Source organism: Petaurus breviceps, unplaced genomic scaffold (genome assembly GCF_028583685.1).
Source record: "Petaurus breviceps papuanus isolate PSGF00001 unplaced genomic scaffold, PetGlider_PUasm1.0 90205, whole genome shotgun sequence".
NCBI lineage: Eukaryota > Metazoa > Chordata > Mammalia > Diprotodontia > Petauridae > Petaurus > Petaurus breviceps.
The window spans coordinates 87,230-112,187 of NW_027187196.1; the positions used below are offsets into that span (position 1 = coordinate 87,230).

Genomic DNA, 24,958 nt, shown 5'->3' on the forward strand with positions numbered 1-24,958 from the left:
GACTAGGTGAGATCCTATACTCCAGCCCCCTTTTCTGGCAAATCATTTGGTAAATGAATCTAGCCTCCAGGAGCATGAGGAAGGAGGGACCTCTGGCATTCAGGTATTTGCTGTTGTCCCCCCTAAAAATCATTAAGCATTGTAGCTCAGCAGTTTGAGAAAATGGAATCTGCCTTCATGTTGACTTTTATGTATAGGCTTACCTTGTTTCATAACAGATGTATTTCTAAATAACTGGGGAATACAGTCAAGTTAGATTTGGAGATGAATTGTCTTTATTTTCAAATGATTTTTTTTTCAGTTGCTAACATTTTAGCTTGACTTTTCTGCCTCCTTAGCCTGTTGTGGTCTGTAAACAAACACTTACATGTAAGGAATGCCGACACCTCTGACAATTTGGCAGTTTTAGCCTAAGCTAGTCCCTTAATTGCCCAGTGTCTCATGCTTAGACTGGAAGTTTCTGAGTAGTTGCTGATCTACACTGGTGGGAGGGGGTTTTCTTCCCCTGTGGATATGCATCCCTTAAGTATGAGAAAGCCAAATGTTATCTGTTCATTCTTTACTCATTTAGGTATATCATGATTTCAGTTTGGTTTGTTTTTTTTCATCTGCGGAAGATGCTTGATAATTTTAATTTTGATTTCTTAAAGTACAAAGAGAGGCAGTGTAGAAGAGAGGGCTGGCTGGTCTTTGAATCAGGAAGATTTGGGTTCAGTTATTGCCCCTTAGATTTACTAGTTATGTGAGCTTCCTGCACACTAAATTTCTCAGGACCCCCAGGCATCTCTAGAAATTACAGCTAAATTAAGTTATACTAAGGATGGAGGGAGGAAGTTCCTACATTAATGAAATCCAGTCTGAACCCTCACCCAAATGTGCTAGGGCACTCTGTTAGGCCCTGGGGATCCAAGACCAGTCTGCTGCGGGGATACTTAGCAAGTCAAAAAAAATCTTTTGAACCCGGTGGGTTTTGTACTTTAGCTTTTTTACTTATACTTATTTCCTCTAAGGTTTTCTGTGTTGGGGTGAGTAGTTGGAGGTTTAGGTGGAAGTGTGAGATATTTGGAAGGAGAAAAGGAGAGTCGGAATACTGAATTTTTTAGTAGAAAAACCACTGACCAAGATTCTCTTAATTGTTAAACCTTGATGACTTTTTCAGTCTTCATCCTTCTTGATTTCTGTAGCTTTTGACCCTGTTGACTGATTATTCTTTCACTCTCCTTTTCTGACTTATCCTTCTCTTACCCGAGGTGTTTCCCAGAGCTCTTTCCTGGGCCCTCTTTTTTTTTTTTTTCTCTCCGCTCCACACTTCCCATCTTTGTTTTCAATCCCCATAGGTTATCTCTGCAGGTAATTTCTAAATCTATATAATCTAAGCCTAGTTGCTGTAACAGTTGACACAATAGGCATCTCCTCTGGGATTTACCATAGGCATCGCAAATTCAGCCTGCCAAAATTTATTTCATTGATCTTTCCTCCAAATACTCTCCTCTTCCTAACTTCCTTTTTTCCTCCCTAAATTGAGGGTACCACCATCCTTCCAGTGCCCCAGGTTCTCAGCCTTGTAGTCATTCCTGCCTTATTTTTTCTCTTTCACCTGTCATCTCCAACCAGTTGCGCAGTTTTTGTCCATTGCATCCCCACCACACCTCATGCATCTGACCCCTTTTCTCCATTCACGTAGCCATTACCTGAGTTCATATCCTCATTACTTCTGACCTACATTATTGCAATAGCTTCCTAATTCCTGCCTTGTAGACCCCCCCCTCCCAATTTGTACCCTTCACAGCTATGAAAATAATCTTTCTGAAGCCTCAGCCTCATTTGGTTACCTCCTCCCCTGCTTAAGAGTCCTTTCTCTAGAATAAAATGTAAACTCTTGGTTAGCATTAAAAAACCCTTCAGAGTCTGATTTGAGCCTCCTTCTCCAGACGACTTTCACATTGTTTCCTCATTCAGATACTGTGTACCAGTTAAACTGATGCCCCACACACTTGGCATTTTATCTGCTAGCCCTCTGCCTTTGTACATAGATGGAACACAGGCACCATTCTTATCTACTATCTCCCAGGATCCTTATTTTTTCCAGGATCAAATGAGATAATGTATGTAAAAGCAAGCACTATGAAAAGAAAAGGTCCAGGAAGGGTTTGGCCTATGGGTCCCCTTTTCCCAAATTACCCTCATTTTTAGTGGTTTTAATGAAGTTCAAAGTACTTTTGTTTTCTCTGAATTTTCAGAGGAAAAACCTAAAACCAACTTTTTCAGAGCTCAAGAAATGAAATGTGTTTTCAACTTCTGGATCTAATATAAGTCTTGTATGTTAAAGACTTTCATATTTATGATTAAATAATGTAATTTTAAAAATTAAATTGCTCCCCCCTTTGTTGTAACAGGATTTTACCTGCATATAATATTCCCACCTTGCCACTAAAATCCTCTTCTGCTTCCTCCTTGTGGCAAGGAGGTGTACCCCCCGGTTCTCAAAGGTAGAAACCATGGCAACTCCTACCAAGCTGGCAAGGCTTCCAGTTCGGTCCCCCATGACTCTTGTTCCAGTACCAGTCTAGCTAAGTCTGGAGAGGCTCCACATTGGCCACGGCAACTCTAGAAGACCTACTAAGTCTTGGAGTTGAGATCTTCACATTTCTGTAAGTGGAGGAAAATACTTAACACTGATGAAATTGTCAAGTTGTTAAAGTACTGGATTATAGTGATTATAGTGCCCAACTGGGTGAGGAGAAGGGGTGTTTCTCATGTTATACAAAGGACAAATAATTTAAAATCTCATTAATGCAGATTCACTAATGATGAAATGTGTGTGTGTAATTCTTATTGTTGGTCTCTTCTAGAAATGTATAGAAACACTAAAGGCCTACAGGAGCACTAGTGCTTTGGAGCGGTCCACTGTTTGGAAGAAGGGGCTAGAAATTGAAAAGAGATTTGGGAGTTAGGTGTTCAAAGTGCCATTGGTGGCCACTAGCCACTTCCTAACTTGTTAAATTAAACAGTAAGTTACCATTTTGGTTTGAATCTAGGCCATACTTCCCCCCCCTTCCCTCCCTTCCCCCAATCTGGCTTGTATAAAACCCTAGTATGGCCTATGATCTGTGTATACCTCTATATATTTTTTTCCTGTTAAAGAACATTTTAGGAGGGTGTCCTATAGTCCGACCAGTATGGTACTAATAATGAAAATTACTCAGGAAATAGCGCTCAATGAGTTGCTTTTTTATGGAAAATGACTCACATGGGAAGGGGTTTGGAGAAAACATTTAATGTACTAGATTTTTCTTTGTTTAAAAAAAATTGTAACTAGATAAACACAGCAATATTTCCCCCACCCTACTTGCTGCCTCAAGGACATATCTTTGTTATACAGAACACTTTGTTGTAAGAGGGTTGTATTTACATAGGATATTAATAGTAAAAGGGGGTGTTCACCATGCTGCTCAAAAAACAAATCATTTAAAATAAAAGTTCATTAATGCTGATTCACTAATTCACAATTAATATGGACATGGAAGAATTGCTAGACGCAGAAGGTCAAGGCATCTTTTATTTCTTGGTCATTTTGGCAAGGTGTAAAACTTAAAATTTTAAATTTCAGAATACTTCCTCTGAATTTTATGAGTATTATTTGAAATGGAAGGCTTTCAAATACATAGGGTTGTTTTGTTTTGTTTGGTAACCAGGGGCTCTAGAAATGAAAGATGCCTTTAATTTCTGGTTCCAGCAATTCTTGTATGTTAAAGTACTTCATATTTAGGATACATTATTCTATAATGTAGACCTACTGTAAATAGTACTTTCTTCATCAAATTGCTGCGTTCTGTTTATTAGCACTCATACTACTATGTTCGGGAAGTAATGTAATACACTTTAAAAAAAATCCTTTAATTCAGCCTTCACTAACTCTTGCTGCTCCTTGCCTGCCCCCCTTGCCAATTCCAAGTTAGTGAGATTTCATTTCAGTTATCTTGTCAGTAATTTCCTTTTAATGGCAGAAACTTTATGCGTGGCCTATTCAAGTTACAGTTTTTGTTTTTTTGCATTTTCTGTCATTTTTTCAGATGAAGTACAGTGCCTGTAATTGAGTAAATAACCTTTTTTTCATTCACAATTGTTTGATAGTGTCTGGAATGGCTGGTACTGCTCGTATCGACGGAGACCATATTTTTGTATCAGTTCCTGAAGCTCTATTAGTTTCTGATGTTGTCACGGATGATGGGATAAATCTTGATCATGGCCTTGCATCTGAAGTTGTCCAAGGGCCTGATATCGTCACAGAAAATGATTTTGTAACAGAAGGTGTGTTTGTTCCTGAATCTGTTCTGGAAGCTGATATTGCCATTGAAGAAATTTTAGATATTAGTGATCACATTTTGACTTCTGACCTAATAACAGAAACTGTTAGATTACCTGAGCAGATTTTTGTGGCTGACCTTGTTACTGGTCCTGAAGGACATTTGGAACATGTGGTCCAGGATTCTGTGTCAGGAGCTGATTCTCCCACAATAGTATCAGAGGAAGTTCTTGTAACCAATTCAGATACACAAGCTGTGATTCAAGCAGCCAGTACTCTTCCTGGTTCTACAGTTGCTATAAAAACTGAAGATGATGAGGATGGCAAGAACGCTTCCGAAGACTACTTAATGATATCTTGTAAGTGAAATCCAAGGTAGAGGATTGGAACTAGAAGAGGGTTGGGGGGGGAGGGGCCTACAGTCACTCAACATCATTGTCGACACCTTTTCAAAAAAGAATTTGTTGTAAAGTTGTATTTTTGTGAGATGCTTTTGGATTTACATGAAAGCCATACTCCCAAATGTCATTCAGTGAGCAGAATACTATTTCTCTTTTCTTCCATTTTTCACATGTTTGAACCTGGAGAATTTCTCAGTTATGTGATGATGTCTTAGAGAAAGGAAAAAAAAGCTGGTGTGGAAGAGTTCTATAAGAAAATTGTAATGGTGGAGATACATGTGTGTATGTGTATGTGTGTGTATAGATATATGTCTTAGAAAATATGTGTGTGTGTGTGTATATATATATATATATATATATATATATATATATATATATATGTATTTTCCTTTCAAGACAGGAGGAAGGTCATACTTTCTTCCTCTCAGCCACAAATTTCTTTTCAGTACTGTCAGGTACAGAAGTTGAGTTCAGTTTTCTTTAGGGCCTTATGTATGATCTGCTGCTTCAAGGTAACACTGCAGATTTCATACATTGTCTTTGCTTTCAGTAAAGACTTTAGACCAGATTCTAAACTTAGATGTGGGAGCCAACTCTCCCTGTATATATCTAGATAGACCTATATTAAATGTCTTGTGTGTGTTTGATTTTTTTAAAGGCGTTTATTGTTTTTTTAAAGTGCTTTCTGAGATGTCACCTCCTTTTGGGGTGATGATATAAAGATGTTATCTTAAGTGATGGTTTAAATCTGAGCAACCAAGAATGCTGAGCCCTGGGAGACACAGGTCACTTGATAGATCTTGAACCAGAAGTGGCTTGTCACCCATGGAATTTGTCAGGGCTGTGCTGCTAGCTTGGTGGGCTTCTAGAATTGTCATTTGCTACTTAGAGATGTTTTCAATTGGAGATTTTGAAATGGATTTTGGGAAAATGTGTTCAATGTGTATTATATGTAAGTATGGATTATTTTTAGTGACTTTCATCTATAAGAATAAGCATCATATTCTGTAAATGCAACTTACAAGTCTAGCATATTCAGATTTTTTTTTCAACTGAAACATTTGAGATGGAATGTTGATGTTTTTACCAGGTGTACCAAGAGCGCACCTCAGTGGCTGAGCTTTTTAATTAGTTTGTGCAAATGTGCATGCCTTAGGTGTGAACTTTTTTGAACCAATTACTTATCTTCTACTCTCAAGCATTGTTTTTTGAATAAACAAGCTTTGTAGTTTCCATGCCTAAGTACAGCAGGACTTCAATTGGATGTTAGTGTACTATCAAAATCATTGGTATTAAAATTTTCAAGTAAAAGGTAAAAAGAAGTACTGTATAAGGAGAGTCTGGATTAAAGCATAGGGCCAGTAATGTATTGTAATGTCTGGCATATTTGATGTTACACCCCCACATTCCCCCCATTGTTTTCTAGAGGTGTTAAGAGCTGAATTCAGAGAAAGAATCTTTTAATATATGATATGTAAATAATCACCATCAAAGAAAAGGAATCTCAGTTCCGAGAATTTGATTAGCCTTTAAGAATAACAGAAAAACAAAGCATACTGTTGTAATGCATTTGTTATTGCACGTGTTCTTGTTGAAGGTTAGGTATCCCTTTGTATCAATGATATTTAAATTGAGATTTTAGAAATGATTTTTTTAGCCTCTTTCTATTTTTGTTTTGAATTTGGATTTGGGTTTTCTCCTTTTTTCTTCTTGCCTCCTTTTCACTTCCTGTTCTTCTTGGGCTGGGGTTGGCTTCTCCTGACTCTTGAGTCTTTCAGGGGATGGAGAATTAACTATCTTGAAAGGCCTCAGAGCTAAGACCAGAGGGCCCCTTGTCTGCTTTTCCAGAATGGGGAAGGTTCCAGAGCAGCCTAATGATGGAGTTCAGCAAATAAAGGAGGAGGCCCTACTTTCCTTCTTGGCTTCCTGCCAGTCCCAGAGCCACATCTTGAGGTTCTTCATCATAACTAAACGGATTGAATGGAAGACTGACTTCTCATAGAATGTTGGATCTTTCATTCTATGTGGGGAAATGATAATCAGGAGGAATCAAATTCAAAACAATTGATTTCCTGGAGCACATTTGTGGATGATTTTTATTCAATAGGATTTCTATATAATCATGTTTTAGATGAATTGCTCTAAATGGAAGAATATTGTGTTGTTGCCTCCTTTGGTATTAGAAACAGACCTAGAGTTGGCAACGTTTCCTAGAGTAAGTGACCTACAGGTTGGTTGTTTTAGTGTGGATAGGTATAAGGAGTTCACTTGTGAGGGACAGCCAGCATTGGAAAGGGCGATGAATCAGGAATAGGCTGATCTGGGTTTTAGTTCAATTCACCTCTTAGTAGGGACGTGTCCTTGAGCAGGTCACAGCTTCTCTGCTGAAGCACTATCACCTGAAAAATGTAGTCAATATCTGCCCTGCTGACTTGAGAGGATTGTTGTGAGGCTTAAATGAAATAATATACATGGATGTACTGTGAGGAACATGTCGGGGTTCATCATGATCATGTTTTTCTTCTCCTAAGGTTACAAGATGCTGCAGAATCGTAATGCTGTCCCCGCCTTTGTCAGACTGTCTATGGGTCAGGTGTCACAATAAGTATTGGCTTAACAAACAGAAGAGTTAATTGTCTTGATCCTTGCTTCTATTGCAGAGCAACTTAGCTGCCTTCTATAGCTAATATATTTTTAGATTAATAGAGGAATTCCACATGGATTGGATGATGGCAATGGATAAGCCCTTTTGAGGGGCCAATTTTCCTTCAAAATTAACCTTAATTAGAAAAGTAGGTCTTGGTTGAACATATGTTTCCTTAGAGAAACATCTTTGCATTAGAGAGAGTCTGCGGGGACCAAATTTTTATATTAAATGTAGAAAAAGATTTTGTAGGTGTGTTATTCTTTAGAGCCATGTTTTTGAGAATGTGTGATTAACAAGACATGTTATGAATACAAATCCTTGATCAGCGACTTGCACAAGGGGAATCTGCTGTGTCCTTTGGAGGTTTATGCATTAGGGAAAGAATTCTTGACTTCAGTAGTAACAGTATGACTGTCCCCAGATCTGCCCTGTGCCAAGTACAGAGACTGGATGTTTTCCTGAGGAAGTTGGAGGGGAAAGGGATAAGAAATAGTAATTATCTACATGTCACATTTTGTAGGAAAATGTGGACCCTGCATAGGCATGTCAGTTAAGCATTTTTAACAGTCAAAATTAATGGTCCTTGACCTTCAAAGAGCTCACATTTTATTTATATGTGTGTGTACATGTGTGGTCACACATGTATGTTATGGGATGGAGTGGAGAGTACTGGCAGCTGCAGGGATAAGGAAAAGTCTCATAGGAGGATCTGCTTTGCCTGAGGTTTATTGTCTGATTGACCTGAGCTTTGCTCAAAGCTAGGAATTCTAAGAGATGGATTTGGAAAGAGTGTGAATTCTAAGTGTGGGTGACAGTCAGGACAGAATCTTATGACAAATTGCAGAAGATCCACTTTGGCAAGAGAGCAGACTATATGAAATGGAGTAATATGTTGTTGTTGTTTTGGAGAGGGGAAGGCAGGGCAGTTGGGGGTTACGTGACTTGCCCAAGGTCACACAGCTAGTAAGTATTAAGTGTCTGAGGATGGATTTGAACTCAGGTCCTTCTGATTCCAGGGCCAGTGCTCTATTCATTGTACCACCTAACCGCCCCCGAAATGGAGTATAGTAAGAAGGTTGGAAAGGTAGAAGGTTAGACAGGAGCCAGGTTGTGAAGAACTTTTAAGTGCCAAAAACAAGGGTCTGTATTGAATCTTAGAAGTAACAGGGATCCCCTACAGTCTACTGAGTATTAGAGAAGAGGGAAATTGGAGGCAAGAGATCAGTTAGGAGGCTTCCTGCAGCAAGTGTTCTAGGGGTGAGATGCTGAGGGCTTGAACAGGGATGGTGGGCATGAGAGGATAGGGCAGGGGAATAATGCAAGAGGTTTAAGGAAGGTGGATGGACAAGACTTGGCAAATGATTGCATTGATGGCTGATTAAGAGTGAGGAGCTGAGGATGACCCAGCTTATGCACTGGAGTTAGCCAGAAGAATGACAGAAATAGGACTGGTAGAAAAAAAGGTGATGGGAAGGAAAGATAGGAGTTGGTATCAGTGATGCAGGAATTGGTCTAGGAGAAAGACCAGATCTGATTGTCATTTACAGAGAGAGATCCTCAATTCTCAGATTGGGAACCGATAGTGTTCACCAAAAGTGTGGAGAACGAGGAGGACCCAAGATATTCTCAGTCAGAGGGCATGTATGGAAGATGATCATGAAATTATTAGGCATTAACATGCCTAACTCTGAAAACTTGCTATTCTGTTCTGGGGATGATAGGGAGCCACCCAAGCTTGAGCCAGGGTAGCAGTGTGATTAGACATATAGGAGGAAAACCAAGAGAGAGAGCTATATCACAAGACCCCAGAGAAGAGAAGTCATCAGTAAATGCTGTAGACAGGTCAGGATTGATGAGGATGGGTAGGAGTCTGTCAGATGTGGCAATGAAGACATTATGGAAAGAAGTTCACTTGAATGATGAGGTCAGAACTAACCCTAACACGTGTGCGCACACGTGCGCATACACACACTCTCCCTTCCCTCCCCTCCCTCCCTCTTCCCCCTCCTCTCTCCCTCCCCCTCCTTATCTTCTTCCTCCTTTCTCTCACTTATATTAAGTTTTTAGGGAAACTTGTGGACCTGAGGGTATTTTTAAAGCATTTCAACACCTTTATAAGGAAATTTAATGTATAAAAATTCATACTTGCAGAATGTTGAGGGACTTACTCAGTTTGCAATTTCTTTAAATTATTACTTATTTCAGTGAAGCATCTCTTTATATAAAAAAGCACTTAAAGTAGTGGATTTATTAAAAAATCCATTTATGTGAAATACTTTAGCAGGGAAATTGGTCTAAAATGAGGTGCATCTGTAGTCACAGTCTTCTTAGGTAATAGCCACCTGCTGCATATCTCCATTTTCCTAGGAACAGGAGAAAATTCATTACATTTGTAATTTTAAGGCATACCTTTGTTTTTCAGGATGGTCATGTCCAGACCTATTGCAGATTCCTAGCTCCTGATTGATGTGTGGTACTCCAGCGTATGCTGTTGGTGATTTCATACCTGCCATGGCTCTTCAGGGGAGCTGGTCTAATAGGGGTTAGGTAAAATTCTTCTGCCACTTTTTAAAATGTTCTATTGCACATCTTGCTGTAAAGTCTTTTTCTTTAAAAAATTATTCTCATCATAGTCCAGTTGGGTATAAAATAATATTAAGCTTTAAAAAACTGTGCAATAATGCAAAATGAGATTTTACCTTACTCCTAATTGTGTTACATTTGGCTTCTAGTATGAGTCTGTAGTGGGCATGGTATTAGCAGCTTGTTACATGGTGAAATGTCATGGAGGGTGGAAAGCAGCATTCCACACTGGGTCTGGACATTGCTCACCTCAGAATGTGAAAAGGTGAATTTCAGTTCAGATGTCCTGAATGCCTCTTGACTTTAGGAGGAGAGGGGTGAGGGGTTCAGGGTCCATTTCTCAAGTCATTTCAATAATTTTTTTTTAATTTAATTTAATTTTTAATTACATTTATTTATTTTTAGTTTTCAACATAAGATTTTGAGTTCTAAATTTTTCCCCTTCCTCCCCACCTAAGACAGTATGCATTCTGTTCTAGGTTATATATGTGCAGTCATATTATTTCCACATTAGTCATGCTGTGAAAAAAGAATCAGAACAAAAGGAAAAAACCACAAGAAAGAAAGTAATATGCTTCAGTTTACATCCAGATTTCATAGTTCTTTGTGTGTGGACAGCATTTTCTATCAAGTCATTTCAATTTTTAAAACAGTTTTAAGTTTTTATCTATAATAATAAAGAATTGTAAAGGTGTGTTAATTTTGGTAAAAATTGATGAGATTTTTCCTTAAATGTGGTTTGCACAGCCATTCTAAACAGTGGTGATTCCGTTACCTTTCCTAGACACCCAAACACTCCCCCTTCCCCAATAAATCATAATTTGTCTTTAGATTCTTTATTCAAAAATGTTCTGTTAAGATAGAAATTGGTGTAATCTTTATGAGGTCTGAAGAATGGAGAGCAACATAACCTCACAGAAAAGTTTAAACTTAATGATTTTAAGTCAGGACTGAAATCATGACATAGAGCTAGTAGATTGTAAGAAGGTATACTTGTCCCATGAAATCTAATTTTGTGCATCATAATTCTGATGTTTTAAATTTAGGAATATGTGGTTTTTCTTAAGTAAACTGATTAGACTTATAAGTAAGAGTCATTTTTTCTATTCTTAGTCTCTTCCCTCTTTTCTCATTTTGTATGATATACCAAAATATCTCAAAGCTTTATTTTACATGACGTTGAAGTACTTTGTTTTACTTATTCCTATGGAAAATAACCCTTAAATCTATTAAGAAAATTAGGTTATTTTGTAAAAGATATGAAATATGTCAGTCAATTTCATAGGTAAGCAGTCCATATATTTGATTTCTTGCTTCAGATTATTTAAAAAGGAAAAAAAGGTGGTATCTCTTATTTTAAAAATGATTTTACTAATTTGTATATGTGTATGTATACACACACACATACATAGAGAGATATCTCTATATATACACATACTAATACAAACTAATTGTTGGTGAAGTATTAACAAGTATATATGTATGTCCTAACAATTCCACTTGAATAAATAGGTGCTCATGTTACACGAGTTAATTATATGCTGAGTGCTACTGTACTCCTTCATTGAACTGCCATTGATTAAGTCCTTGGTATACATCAGGTACTGTGATAGGCTAGAAGGTATTAGTGCTTGCCTTCAAGGAGCTTACATTCTATGGAGGAGACAACATGTACACACATAGCTAAGGAAGTACGAAATACATACAAATCAAATACAAAACAACTTGAGGATCTGGGTGGATCTTATTTATGGCTTTTAAGACCCACGGAGTGAGGAGAAAAGGCATTCTAGGCATGGAGGGGAGCCTACGCAAAGGCATGAAGAAAGAAAATGGCATTTTGGACCATTAGAAAGTAAAGAGAAGTAATGTCGAGCCTGGAAAGCCAGATTAGGAAAGGCTTTCTATGCCAAACTGGGAGAAAAGAGAGTATTCAGGAAGAGAAGTCAGTAATGTCCAGTGCTCCAAAAATGAAGAAAAAACCGAGGGCTAAGGAAAGTCTATCCAGTTTGGTGATTAGAGAATTCTGCTAAGCTTGGAGAGCACAATATCAATTGAGACTGATGAGGTCGGAAGGTAGATTAGAAGGGGTTGAGAAGTATAGCCACAAAGAGTTGGGCTAGTGTGGAGAGGTAGCACGATGGGGGATGGAGAGCAAGGAATATCTGAATTCAACATTTGCCATTGATAAATGCCAGTTGTGAGACTGCCCTCTCTGTGCAAATCTCTTAATTCTATAGGTAACAGAAAAGGTGCCAACCTGCATTAAGGGAGAGTTCCTTGTCTGAGAGTTGGCTATACCAGTGACTTCACAGGTTGACTATGCAGCTATCCCTATCTTTTGGCTATGGAAGGGTGGAGGGATAGAGGGTGGTAGTTGGAGGGAGGCCAGTGTCCAAGGAAGGTGCTTTTATTTATTTACTTATTTGTTTTAAGGGTGGGGGAGACTTGAGCATGTTTGTAGGCAGCAGAAAGGATCCCCAGTGGAGAGAGAGAAAATGAAAATTAGTGTGTGGGCGGCGGGGCATGCCACACTTATACCACCTGGCCTTGATGGCGGAGGGCTTGCTTCATCCGGACCTGGAGCAGAGACAAGAAGAATGGACAGTGATAACAGAATGACTTGGAGATGGATTTCATGGCTAATGGCCTCTATTTTCTTGGGAAATTGTGAAGTGATGTCCTCTGCTATCAAGGGAGAAAATGGATAAGGAGGCTTAAAAATGTTATTCCATTAAGATAATTACATTTCCCCTTGTAATTTTTGTGTACTATTAATAAACCTAGCCATTTGCTTTTTTGTATAAAATACAATGCCATACCTGTCACGTTATTTTTATCAGTATGTTCAGAATTAAGGTTCTTCTGTTGCAGTGTTTTACAAAGTAGAATGGTGTCACTCACTTGTTAAGATCTCTAAATACTGTGCCTCTCTCTCCTTGCACCTTTGTTTTGTTTTCACTAATGAACCAAACCGGGATACCGAAGTGGGAATTACTGATGAGATATCATGTAAATGTTTTACATTGATTCATCAGCCGCCTGGATGACTAGATATCTCTAGCCCAATATGTGTCAAAGAGAACTCATGATTTTTCTTTCCTCTTTCTGTTAAGGGCACCACTAAGCTTCCAGTCAGGGCTCACAACCTCTCACTGCACATAATCTCCTTGTTACTGTCTCTGCTCCTACAGCCACTCTGCTTCAGGTCCTTAGCACTTCTCACCTTGATTATTGTAATGGCTGCCCAGTTGGTCTCCCTGCCCCCTGTCCCCTCTCTCCAGTCTATCTTCCACTATGCTGTCAAAGTGGTATTCCTAAAGCACAGGTCTGACTGTGTTTCTCTACTCCTCAATAAACTCTCCCCATCCATGTAGTTCATCAAAGGTAGTTCTCTGGTGGTGTCCAAAAACTTAATAATAATTTAAAGGAGATAGTAATTGGACTCTACCTAGCTTTTCTTTTTCATTTTTATATGAAACTACAAGAGTTTGTTTTTTTCTGACACCTTAACATATTTAAATTTAAATCAAAAACTATTAACTATATTTGACAATGATTTTCTGAAATATGTGTAACGTCTCTTGGGAGGAGGGGGGAAGTATCTTAAAGGGACCATCACCAGACTTGAAATTTATATTGGTGGGCCTATAACAGATCTTTTAAAATATTTTCTTAACATGTCATATTCAGAGGACAGTGTTCCATTGATAAGTTTCCCTGTTGAAAGTGGCCACTTTTAGTATCTGAAATGAAAGTTCTTGTTATGTAGATTTAGATGTGGAGGGGTATGATTTAATTGTTGTCTTCATGTAACATCTTTGAAAGTTTCCTGCATTGACCTTTCAAATCTTGCTGTTAAAGCCTCCCAATATTTGAAATGCAAGTGTATTCTTATTTTGAAATAAAGTATGCGTTGCTGAGTTTGGAGTTATTTAAAGTGTAATTTAGGCTGGGAATGGTCAGTTCAGCATAGAGTACATATTAATTTCAGTTTGATGATTGAAACATAAAAATCGCTTTTTATTCTTTAGTTCTTAACTTGTCCTTTGTTAGACTTTGTTGTCATAGCTTCCTTGGCTTTTGGGGCTGGGCTCTGTGTTAATGGAAGGTCTGTAAGGTTGTGTCTCCTGTAGTTGGGGGTTTCATAGCTCACTTTATTTTGCATCATGTACATCTTGTTTTAAATTTTGGTGGTGAAATTTTATTTAAAATATTGAAAGTAATGGGTGGTGGTTTAGGGTTTTTGTCTTTTAATAACTAAGTGCTTATTGAATATTTTTGTCAGTGAGAAAGAAGTGTTTGTCACATTCCTGTTAGAGCTCACTGTGACCCCCAAATGTGAGTGGTGCTGAACTCAATACTTGCATCCTCTTTGTTTTTTACAGTGGACGAAGATGCAGAGAAACTAAACCAAATTGCAAACCCACCAGTAAAAATCAACACTGAAGCTTCCAATGATGATGTCACTAAAGAAGATGGGTTTGGTTCAGAAGTTATAAAAGTGTATATTTTTAAAGCTGAAGCTGAAGATGATGTGGAAATAGGTACAGATACAACTTGGATTTACTCTTTTAATAGAAGCAACCAATAGTGGTTTGTTTTGGGTTTTTTTTTTTTGAGTGATCTGACGATTGTGTTAGCAAAGGTTAGACATTTTGTTTTGGACTTGGGAACAAAATACATGAAAAATAGCCATTTCTGGGTGATTGTGAGCATTTATATTTGATAACTGAGAAGAATTTACCCTTCTGCTATGTATAGCACACACGTGAGTAGTGTTTTGCAGCTGAATCTGTCAAACAGGTGAGTAGAGAGATTTGATGGGAACCTGTGTGGTGACTGCCTACTAATGGTAAATTTCTCTGAGGATTTCATGGTTTTAGGATTTTACCTAATAATGAATATTTTCTTACAGGAAAATCCTTAACTGAGCTATACCTCTTCACAACTTGTAACTTACGTTTTCACAGTTCTCTTGCTTTGATGCTTTTGTGGATTTGTGTCTCTTGAGAGATTCTTGTCCACATATTCTCACAGATCTTTCCAACATGCTGGAGACCCTTTACTAAATAGCTTGACATTATGTCAGTACCACTGAAACAGCATGTACATGAACTATCTCTAATTCTTGCTCCCCTATCTATCATAGATCTCCTGGAGTCTCTGCTGGACAGTTACTTCTTGGGTGTAGCCTGTTTGTGCTCTTTTAGTTCTGTAGAGAAGAAGGTAGTCCATGATTCACAGCCATGCAGCATTAGGAGATTCTAGGCTTATCAGTCTAGAGCTAGAAGCCACCTTAGAGGCCTTCTAGTGTAACTCTGCCAGTTGTCCTTCCCCTCCTTCCATGAAAAGTGTGGGGATAAAAAGTATTGCACAGTTTCCCCGAGACACCTTGGCCTGCTCTCTTTCTCCTCTTCTTGAACTCTGTTAATTGTACTTAGTGTATACGTAGCAATGAATGGAATAATCCTATAGGTTTTCTACCTAATAGCACATTGACTTGGTTTTCCTGAGTAGTGGCATTGTGGATCTCATTTTAGAAGGCTTTGGGGTGTTTGGAGGAATTGATGTAACCAACCGAATTTCATCTGTAAACATGAGAGAAACATTTCCATCTCCAGGGAACGTCTCTTCTTTGAGACAGCAAGTGTCTAACTCCCTATTTTACCACTTATTTCATAGTAACTGTTCATTGAGCCTGTGATGATTCTCAGTTGTCAAGAGACATGTGTGAGAAATAGTTGGAGGATTCTACTTAAGGTGACACTTTGCTCAATCTCATTAAATGCCCCCCCCCCTTTTTTTTAAGTCAACCAGCAAGCACAGCAGGATCTTAGTCTCCATATTTTAGGTAGTCACTTGTGTGACTGCAGCTTACTGGTTTCCTTCCTTTCCTTGAAAGCCTATTTCTTTCTCCTATCTTCTTTTTTTTTGGAGGGGGGAAGGCAGGGTAATCTGGGTTAAGTAACTTGCCCAAGGTCACATGGTTAGTAAGTGTTAAGTGTCTGGAGGCTGGATTTGAACTCAGGTCCTCCTGACTCCAGGACTGGTGCTCTATTCACTATGCCAACCCTTCTCCTATCTTCTTAAAGAATGCCATTGATAAGTGGTGTTTTCTCACAAAAAAAAAATTATATCATTCGTAAGGGCATATAGGACCAAAAGTTACTGATAATTTTTTGTTGTCTCTTTTTGGTAATGCCTGAGATTTTTTCCAGACTTGGGTATTCTCTGTTGTCTTTCAACACCTTAAGAACTAATTCCTTTTGTCTCCAGCATGGGCCTCCTCTGTGCATCCTTGGCGTTCATCATCTTTGTTTGCTTTACCTTGTCACAGGTAGCATTTTGGGGAAAGTGGTGGCTTCACTTGCCATTAACGGAGGCATGTATAATTCTTTTCTCCTTTGTTGCTTCTTTAAATATACTCAGGATATATGACCTTGATTTTGCTGTGTAGGGTATCTTGCCATATCTTTCAGTAAGTTTTTCTTTCAACTGCTTATCACTTTTATGAAGAGATAACAGCTCATCTTCTACTATCTTCATCTGTAAGGTTTCACAAGTGAGTTTATGTGGTAATTGAGTGTTCCCCTTGGTTGTTCCATCCCTCTACTTGGTGTGGAGAGAGTCAGCTCTTTGCTGGGACAATTTCTAGGCTTTTTTTGCCTCTATTATGTTAATTAAGCCGTGGTGATATGGTTGTTGGGTTTATCTGTTCTTTATTTTTCCATATTAGTAGTTGTTTAAGATAGATCTAGTTGGAGTTACCTTAGTTGGCTCCATACACTTTCATATTTTTCATTGACATTGAGTGCTCTACCAAGTCTGTAGTTTAACTGTGCACAGATAATTGATTTGGTAATGACTCTACGGTATAACGATCACTGCCTTGGTAGCCAGTCACTTCCCTTGAAGTTAAAATAGAATTAATTTCATTTGTGTGAAATGAAATTTCACACATTTGCAGTATCTATTGGTGCTCATCCTGATGCTGAGGAAGCCCAGAGCTTCTGTGTAAGTTACAAGCCTTCATCACATCTTACTCATGAACCATTTTAAGGTTAATGGCAGTTACCTTGGAGGGCCTCAGTCAGGTTCTTCACAGACTTTTTCTACCTCCTCAACGTTTTCAAGAAATGTTGGCCCAGAAGGTGGACCTTCTGCAGATGCTCATTGTGAGCCCTCAAATAAAGAGTGGCTGAGTGGCCCATGGACTGCTGTTTCTTGGTGTCTTTGGACTGAATGGAAACACATCCGCTCACTCCATTGTTTCGTGGGTTTCCAGAACTAGTTTACTATCGTTGAGCCTTTGCATATTTAGTTAGGTTTGCCCAAAGGAACCCCGAATCATCAATTGCTGGGGCCCTGGCCGTACTTGAAGCCTTTTGGGTGTGGCAGAAGCTGTACTCCTTTGGCACAGCCATCAAGAACCCAGTCATGCCTACAATCCACGAAGAGGTGCCGGAAAAGGACTTGGTGAGTGATGGATGACAACTGCTTTTCTTAGAGAATGTCTGTTTTTAATTTTCGAGGTGGAACAGAAGTTGTTACAGAGAGTGATTTCTACAATGGACATTCTGTCCCTGGAGTACTTGAACAGCAGGGATGTGTTGGCCGAATGCAGCAGGAGAAGATGGTTTACATGGCAGTTAAAGACCCATCTCATGAGGGTGAAGATCGCAGTAAGAATCAAAATACATTTTTCAAAATTTATGCAACTATAGTTTTATGTAGCATACACACAACATACATACAATCTTTGTTCAGTGACATGTAATCTCTGAGATACAAATACATGACTCCACATTTAATATTGTTTTAAATATTTAAAATGACCTAATTACTAATATTGTGAGAATGTATGTAAATTCTGGAACAAAACAGTGAAGTGCAGTACCTTCCTCTCACCACTTGGAGAAGCGAGTGTGTCTCCTCATCTCTTCGCCCTCACCGTGTTTGCCATTGAACTGGGCCTCGGTAGCTGGTACTTCCTCAAATGAAGGTATCTGGGAAGTGCTTAGCACAATTCTTGGCATGTAGCGGATACTTAAATGCTTATTCCCTTCCGCCAGAGGATCTTGGTTAAGGAGGCAGATGTTCTCCAGATCACTGTGCTTCCTTTCCCTTAATACTGTGTCCCATCCAGGGTTAATGACCATTGGAGTAGGCTAGCGCTTAGCCCTTACCTTGTTATATGGAAACCCTTTTTTTGAATGGTTTGGGGGGGGTGCAGCTAGGTGGCGCAGTGAATAGAGCACCAGCCTGGAGTCAGGAGGACCTGAGTTCAAATGGGGCCTCAGACACTTGGGCAAGTCACTTAACCCCAATTGCCCTGCCTTCCCCCCTCCAAAAAAGCAAAAAAAAATTTTTTTATTCTGAATTTAAGCACCAAATAAAATGGGCATTTACATAGAACAGAGTAGAAAAATGGAATTGTTCATGAAACTGCAAGTATTCATTATATACTACTTGCATTTGTTTCAACTTGTAGCTCTTCAAAGCTGTTTCATTCATCTGTGCTGCTTTCTTCTCTTCCTTCTGTTTTCTTGTCCACGTTTAAAGAAAATAAACCTCAATTTCCTTTCCTACCCATCCCTTCTTAACCTCCCTCCCCCCATGACACTCAGGGAGAGGAGTCAAAACAACACCATTTAAAAACATACATAATCAAGCAAAAGAAATGTATGTATACCCTTCTTGCATGAGGCTTCCCTCCCCCTAGTAAAAAAGGAGAGGCCAATAGGGGATACCAAGCTATTTAATCATCTTACTAGAAAAATCATGTGTCTTCTGTCATGGTCCCTCACCTGCCCTGCAGTCTTCCTTCTCTCTTTGGGGAGTAGGAGTGAGAGGGGAGATTTTCTCAACTAACTCTTAATTCCATCCCCAAATTGATAAATCTGTTGAGTGAGGCAGTTGTACTGGTCAGACTGGCTCTTTCTATTCCTCATTGAGTGAGATCTGCTTGGAGGGAATAGTGAGTGACAGCTGTTAGTGCTATAGGTGTGAACTGGGAGATGGCTTTTATTCTTCCCCTGCTGGTTTGAGGAGGGGCTGTGGGGATAGGAAATGGGAGCAGAGCCCCAAGCAGGGAGGGCAGCAGGGGTGGAAACAAAAGCCTCAGTGTTCAGGCAAACACAAACCAGTTTCTTAGCTGCCAGAAGGAAGCCTTGGTCAAGTTGGAATCATGTCCTTAAGCATCAGCATTCAAGAGGAACTTGCTCATTCATTTTGTTTTTAACATCTTCATTCAAGACAAGGAACATTAAGTATCTGTTCCATACTAGACTTTGTCATGACTAGTTGGTTTTTTTCCGATTTTTGTGCTTTTGTAGATGAATGTAGTCAGTTATTGCCATGAGTTCCTTGAGAACAGGGGCTCTCTCTGGCTTTTCTTTGTCTCTCCAGTGCTTAGTGAAGTGCGTTTAGACCTTGTACACAGCAGGCATTTAATAAGTGCTTAATGACTGACTGGCTATTTCTGTAGGAAAATAAGTTTTGAGTATTGACTCATGATTTCAAAAGGAGCTTGTGGTACCTAGCCTGCATAGTTGAATGGCTCCCGCTTCTATTTCAAGTCTAAGCTTTCACAGTCCCAAAGAGCTATTTCCCTGGGATCATGTCTTACCAAGAGAATAAGGTGACTCTTTTTATGGTGAGGGGGGGCTGAAAGAAGGCAATGCACCTCTTCCTGAAGTGTCCAGATAACACTTAAAAATATCCCATCCTAAGCCACCATTTCCAAAAGACCCTAGAATAGTGAACTGTTGAAATTGTTGGGAAAGTTGTACCCATTTCACAAACATTTCAGCTTATAATTTAGACTTTGTCCTGTTCAGATTGTGCTGAAATAGCTGATGAAGTTTACATGGAAGTCATTGTAGGGGATGAGGAAGCCCCTGTTCTTCCTGAGGTCCAGCTGGAAGATTCTGGTGTGAATAAAACATTTGTTCCTGTGGCCTGGGCTGCAGCATATGGTAGGATACCCTTCTTTTTTATGCTGAAGTCAAAAATGTGCATGACCAATTCATCGAGCCCATTAATATATTCTGCTAATGCCATCATGAATTGCATCAGTTTGCTGAAGTGCTTCAGCATATTTCCCCTCTTTACATCAAATGAGTCATTTCATAGTACTTTCCAGCATTGCTGCAATTCAATTCCACTCCTCTGGCTGGAGTCCAAGATGGACTCCTCCTCCTCCTTTCCTGCTTTCCCTCTAGAAATGGCCCATATGTTGTATGGAAGTTTTTGAAAAGCCAGCTTTTTATTCTGTAGGTTCCATCTAGGGATGCTTGCCTATGTAGGCAGGTCATTTCACATCCAAGATATCAAATGGACAAATTGATCTTTATTTTTCCTTCCCAACAGCCTGCCTCCTTTCAAATGATTCTCACTAACTGTATTGTATCTTTTTTTTTTAAAAAACCTACCATATATTGGTGAGGACCATAAAATACAAACATTATAGTGATTTATGTTCCCAAATAGTAAGTACTCTTTGAAATAAAATATTTTTTTTTCCATTTTGAAAAGTTTAGTTACTTTTGCTGTTTAAATAGAAATAAAGCTGTTGGGTTTTATGAACACTAGAATACAAGACTGGTTTTTGGGTGGAAATCAGTGATAGGAAGTAGACTTATATAGCAAATATCATAGAATTATAGCTTTAGAAATGAATGATTGGCCTTGAGGCCGGTCAGTCCAGTGCTCACATTTTACATAGGAGATAAGACTTACCCAAGACCATACAGCAAGTACCCAGAACCATGATGCAAACCTCAGTCTTTGGAATTCAAATCTTCCATTTGTATTTTCCATTGTATCCTTTTGGTCTTAATTCTCAAGATGGCCCAGGGATACCTTAATTTTTTGTAATCAAGTTCAAATTATTTTCTATTAATTTGGGCTTTAAAAGTATGCAGAAATAACTCCCTGATTTTGAACACAGTTTGAGTTGTTTTTCTGGACAGGTATGGTCAGAGGTGCTGATTTTTTTTTTCTCCCCCTGCCCCTCTCTTGTCCTTTGGAATTACTTTTCTCATATGTGGAATGAAGTCAGGGAGAAATAAAAAATTTTCACTCCTTGAGAGAAATGTAGAATGTAACATTTAGTAGATGGGTAAATGACTTGCCTGTCGGTCATTGTAATCCGCTAGCATTTCAGTCTGTCAATTATTTTTTTTAGGAGATGAAAGTCTTCTCCAGAGGTATGAAGAATGTGAGGCATCAGGTGAGAATGTAGTTTGATAAGAACTATTAGGTGTAAGATATATTTTTATTATATATTAGTAAGTAGAAAATTTAAGCAGATTGGGATTTAGGTGGTATTTATAAACACAGAGTAGTTGGACCTGCTTAAAACTTGCTTGGGTTTAAAAAAATACCAACTTCCCAAATTGTTAAATCATTTAAATAGTGTTTTGGGAGTCATATGTTATGCGTGGAAAAATCCCAGGTATGTCACCTTTGATAAGTCACTTGATGTCTGTGTCCTTCTATGAAATGGAAACTACACATTCAAGTAGAAATTTCATTAAGAAGTGATTTTCTTTGAATGTCAGACGTTTTTATATGGATCCAGCCACATTATAAGGACCTGGGTAGAATTTGTGAGGACACAGATAATGAGAGTTGCTCAGGAGCTCTTCTGCCAACATGTGTCAGGCGTCTCATTGTTCCACACCCCATTCCCTGCCCTCCCAATTTCCATTGAGAGCTCTACTCCCCCACCAGTCCAGCAGGGCTGAAAGCCTACAATCGTTTTTGCCTCTTCCTCTCTCACTTTTGCCTCTTCTTCCCCAGTCTGTTACAAATGTCTGCCTCCACAGCCTTGCTCAGTCTAGTCCTTCTCTCCTGAACTATTGCATCTCAATCGGTTTGTCTCACTCTCCGATCAGCCAGGCGTACCATTGCCAAATTGATACTTCTAAAGCACAGATCGAACAGTGCCACAACCCTGCTCCACAAACTTCAGTGGCTCCCAAGGAGAATGGAAACAATCCTTAGCCTGGTTTGTGCCTGGCTTGTTCTTTTCTAGCCTTTGCTCCCTCACACACAGTCTGTTTTAGTCAAACTGGTCTCTTCCCACCCCTGCCTTTGTACTAGGGATGCAGTGTCTGGAATGTCACTCCCTCTTTACATCCACGTCTTAGATTCTCTAGTTTCCTGTGTAAAAAATTACTCTTTTTCTTTTATTTTTTGCATTATCTTTATTTCCCAGTATATTTGTCCACTACTTGTAGGAGCTATCCCCTTTTATGGATTTACTGTATTTGCAACTTCAGGGTCTGGTACATAAGAGAAACATAATAAGTGGTTGTTGATTGATTAACAAAGAATAAAAAAGGGGGGAGGGAAGCATATCAGCAAAACTAACCCAATTCCATGTGATGTCGCACAGCATTGGATACCCATAAACCCAACCCCCACAACTCAACAAAGAAAGGAGTGACTTACAGTGTTACTCTCATATTGGGGGCCAGGTTTGGTCATGATCATTCTCAGCTTTCAATGAGAGTTTTGTTAATTGCTCTTTCCATTTGCTTAGATGTCATTGTTTTCTTCCAGTTTTACCTTGGGTGGGCCAGAGTTGGGGGTTTTTCCGTGGAATGTGGATTTAAGTGTAATTATGAATCTGGCACATAATTACTTGTGTGTGTGTGTGTGTGTGTGAGAGAGAGAGAGAGAGAGAGAGAGAGAGAGAGAGAGAGAGAGAGAGCAGGAGATTGGAGGAGAAATGATTGAATGACTTTGCAGAAAGCACCTCAGAGGCTTTTTGGTTATATGGCCCTTGGTTCTGCCTCCTAAATGAGACTTTTTTGTGAACCTCCTAATTGTAAGTTTTCTCTCCTTCCTGAAATTTCATTTCTATGTATAATCTGTTTTGTATTCACTCAATGTAATCTGGCCAGTAGAATAGAAGCTCTTTGAGGCCAGGAACTGTTTAGGTTTGTATCCCCAATACCTGGCATGTTGTAGGCATTTTTCTGTTTGTCATAATCTTCACCACTGATGGCAGTACTCACTTCAATGAGATGATAGATCTTTTGAAGTATTGATACTTGGAAGTATTAACTGAAACTCTAAAGAGCTCATAATGTGGTTCTACATCCTTGCTGGTCTTGGATTTTCCTCCACTGTGTAAGTGCTGAGCATGCTGACTGGGAAGGGTTAAAATAAGATGATGTGATGGTTTTTAAATGCGTTGTTAAATGGATAACACTTATTAATTGGTGAAAGGGGGACCAGTGTTCTGGAATTTGGGGTTTTCGGGATGGAGTTGTGGTGTTTTTAATATTAAGATACTTGGCAGTCAAGTTGATTTGAAAACAAGGTAGAAAATGATTATTGATCAGTCATTTTTTATTGGATTTCTGTGATTTGGGCATTAATTTCTGCGGAGCAATTTGTTTTATTAAAGACATAACAGGTTCCTTTTAGTGAAATGCCTTCTGGCTTTGAGTCACAGGTCGTCGTCGTTTTTCATTTTTGATTTTTTTTTTAGCATGACCAAACTATACGCAGTTTGTCTCTCTCCTTAGAAGGGGCTAACAATGATTCAGCTATATGCTGCAGAAGTAATTGTTTTGAGAGAAGCACCTATCACAGAGTCCAAGTCAACCTGCCATATTGCTTGAACTTATTTTTTAAGCCCTAGATGAAAGTCAGTGCCTGTGCTCAAGACATTAGTTTGCTCCTTCAGCTGAATTCCAACCCTGACAAATTGCCTGCCAGTGAGTACTGCCCAGCCAGTAGGAAGGCAAGCTAGGCAGTTGACAGGCATCAATGAGCCAGTGTGTTCAGGTGGACTCTATAAAAAGTTCCCAATAAAAGAGCCTTTTTCTGTGTGTGGGAGAGACAGACAGATCGACAGAGACAGACTGTTCTGCTGCTGGCAGCAGTAAAATCAGGAAGCACACCCAAACCCACACAGTTGAACTGTTTTTATTGGAAACTTTTACAGTCATCCTGAGTACTTTGGCACATAGACACGGGGGAGATTGTTTGCCAGACCTCTCACTGCCTCTTCTTCCTTTTGGACTTTTTTGTGGGCTTTTACTGGTAGGTCGGTCGGTCGGTAGACTGAGGTTTTGGCCTAGCTTTTGGGGGAGTTGCAGAGGGGAGTGTGCCTAGACTGGGGATTTTTCATTTTACTTTTAATCTACAAGCAGACTCCACTTCAGGGTGGGGGTGGGGTAGTTTTAGGTTGACTTAAGACACTGTGTATATGATGCTTTTATTCAACTTATCAAAAGGGTAACTTGCTAATATCCACTAATACACTTGACCAAAACATAATAGAAAATCACCATATATAGCTTAATTGTCTTTCGATTTTTTCAGGCAATAATTTGGAGACCAGATTAGAAAATAAAGATGGTACCTCAGGACAGTACCTTCAGATTTGTGATAGTGTTAACTCAAGTAAGGCACTTAAGCAGAAGTCCAAGAGAAGGAAACGGGGAGAAAGCAGGCTATGGCAAACAGGTAAAATACTGGGCATCGTGAAGTGAAAAAGGGCTCCAAGTCAGGGGAGACCACCATCCCACCCCCAGCTGTGTGGCTGGGGCAAGGCAGACAGTGTCTCAGCATCTCTCAAATGATGCACTAATGCCTGTCGGTCTCCCTAAAGTAGCATCGTTGGGAGGTGCCAAGGAGACAGGATGTGGAAAGTGCTGTGGAGAAAATGTAAAGCAGAATCTCCATACGGCAGTATAGTCATTCTCTCTCCGCTTCCTTATTTTTGTGTGGTGGAGGTCACTGTGTGACTGGTAGTGCTTGCTTGCACTTCACTCCACAGCCTTTTTAAAAGAGAACAACGTTTAGGTTGGTGGCTTCCTCTGTGGAGGGTGTGACGTGGCTGGCTGGCACACCACGTTACTTAGAAAGTGCTTTAAAGATAGCCATTTTCCTTAAGGAAAGCTCTCCCTGGCAGGCCTCCCCCAGCACCCCACCCCCATACTGAGTGTGTAGGGAATTGCAGCTAATATCTGCAGTGCTTCCTGTCTTCGAATC

The 24,958-nt window shown here is 39.4% G+C and overlaps 1 protein-coding gene across 14 annotated transcripts in view; it reads left to right on the top strand.

Annotated features, from left to right (window-relative positions):
* The window catches only part of ZNF711 (zinc finger protein 711), a 109,845-nt gene that overhangs the window by 81,979 nt on the left and 2,908 nt on the right, over positions 1-24,958 (top strand). For 4 of the 14 annotated variants that reach the window (XM_069107720.1, XM_069107725.1, XM_069107721.1 and 1 more), the window contains 6 exons: positions 4,135-4,665; positions 14,326-14,484; positions 17,473-17,622; positions 19,780-19,917; positions 21,129-21,173; positions 24,287-24,430. In XM_069107720.1, the coding sequence (XP_068963821.1) occupies positions 4,135-4,665; positions 14,326-14,484; positions 17,473-17,622; positions 19,780-19,917; positions 21,129-21,173; positions 24,287-24,430 (1,167 nt within the window). Of the gene's footprint in view, positions 1-2,396; positions 2,652-2,852; positions 3,011-4,134; positions 4,666-14,325; positions 14,485-17,472; positions 17,623-19,779; positions 19,918-21,128; positions 21,174-24,286; positions 24,431-24,958 lie in introns of all 14 variants that reach the window. The other 10 variants (XM_069107732.1, XM_069107733.1, XM_069107734.1 and 7 more) reach the window with 7 other exon arrangements.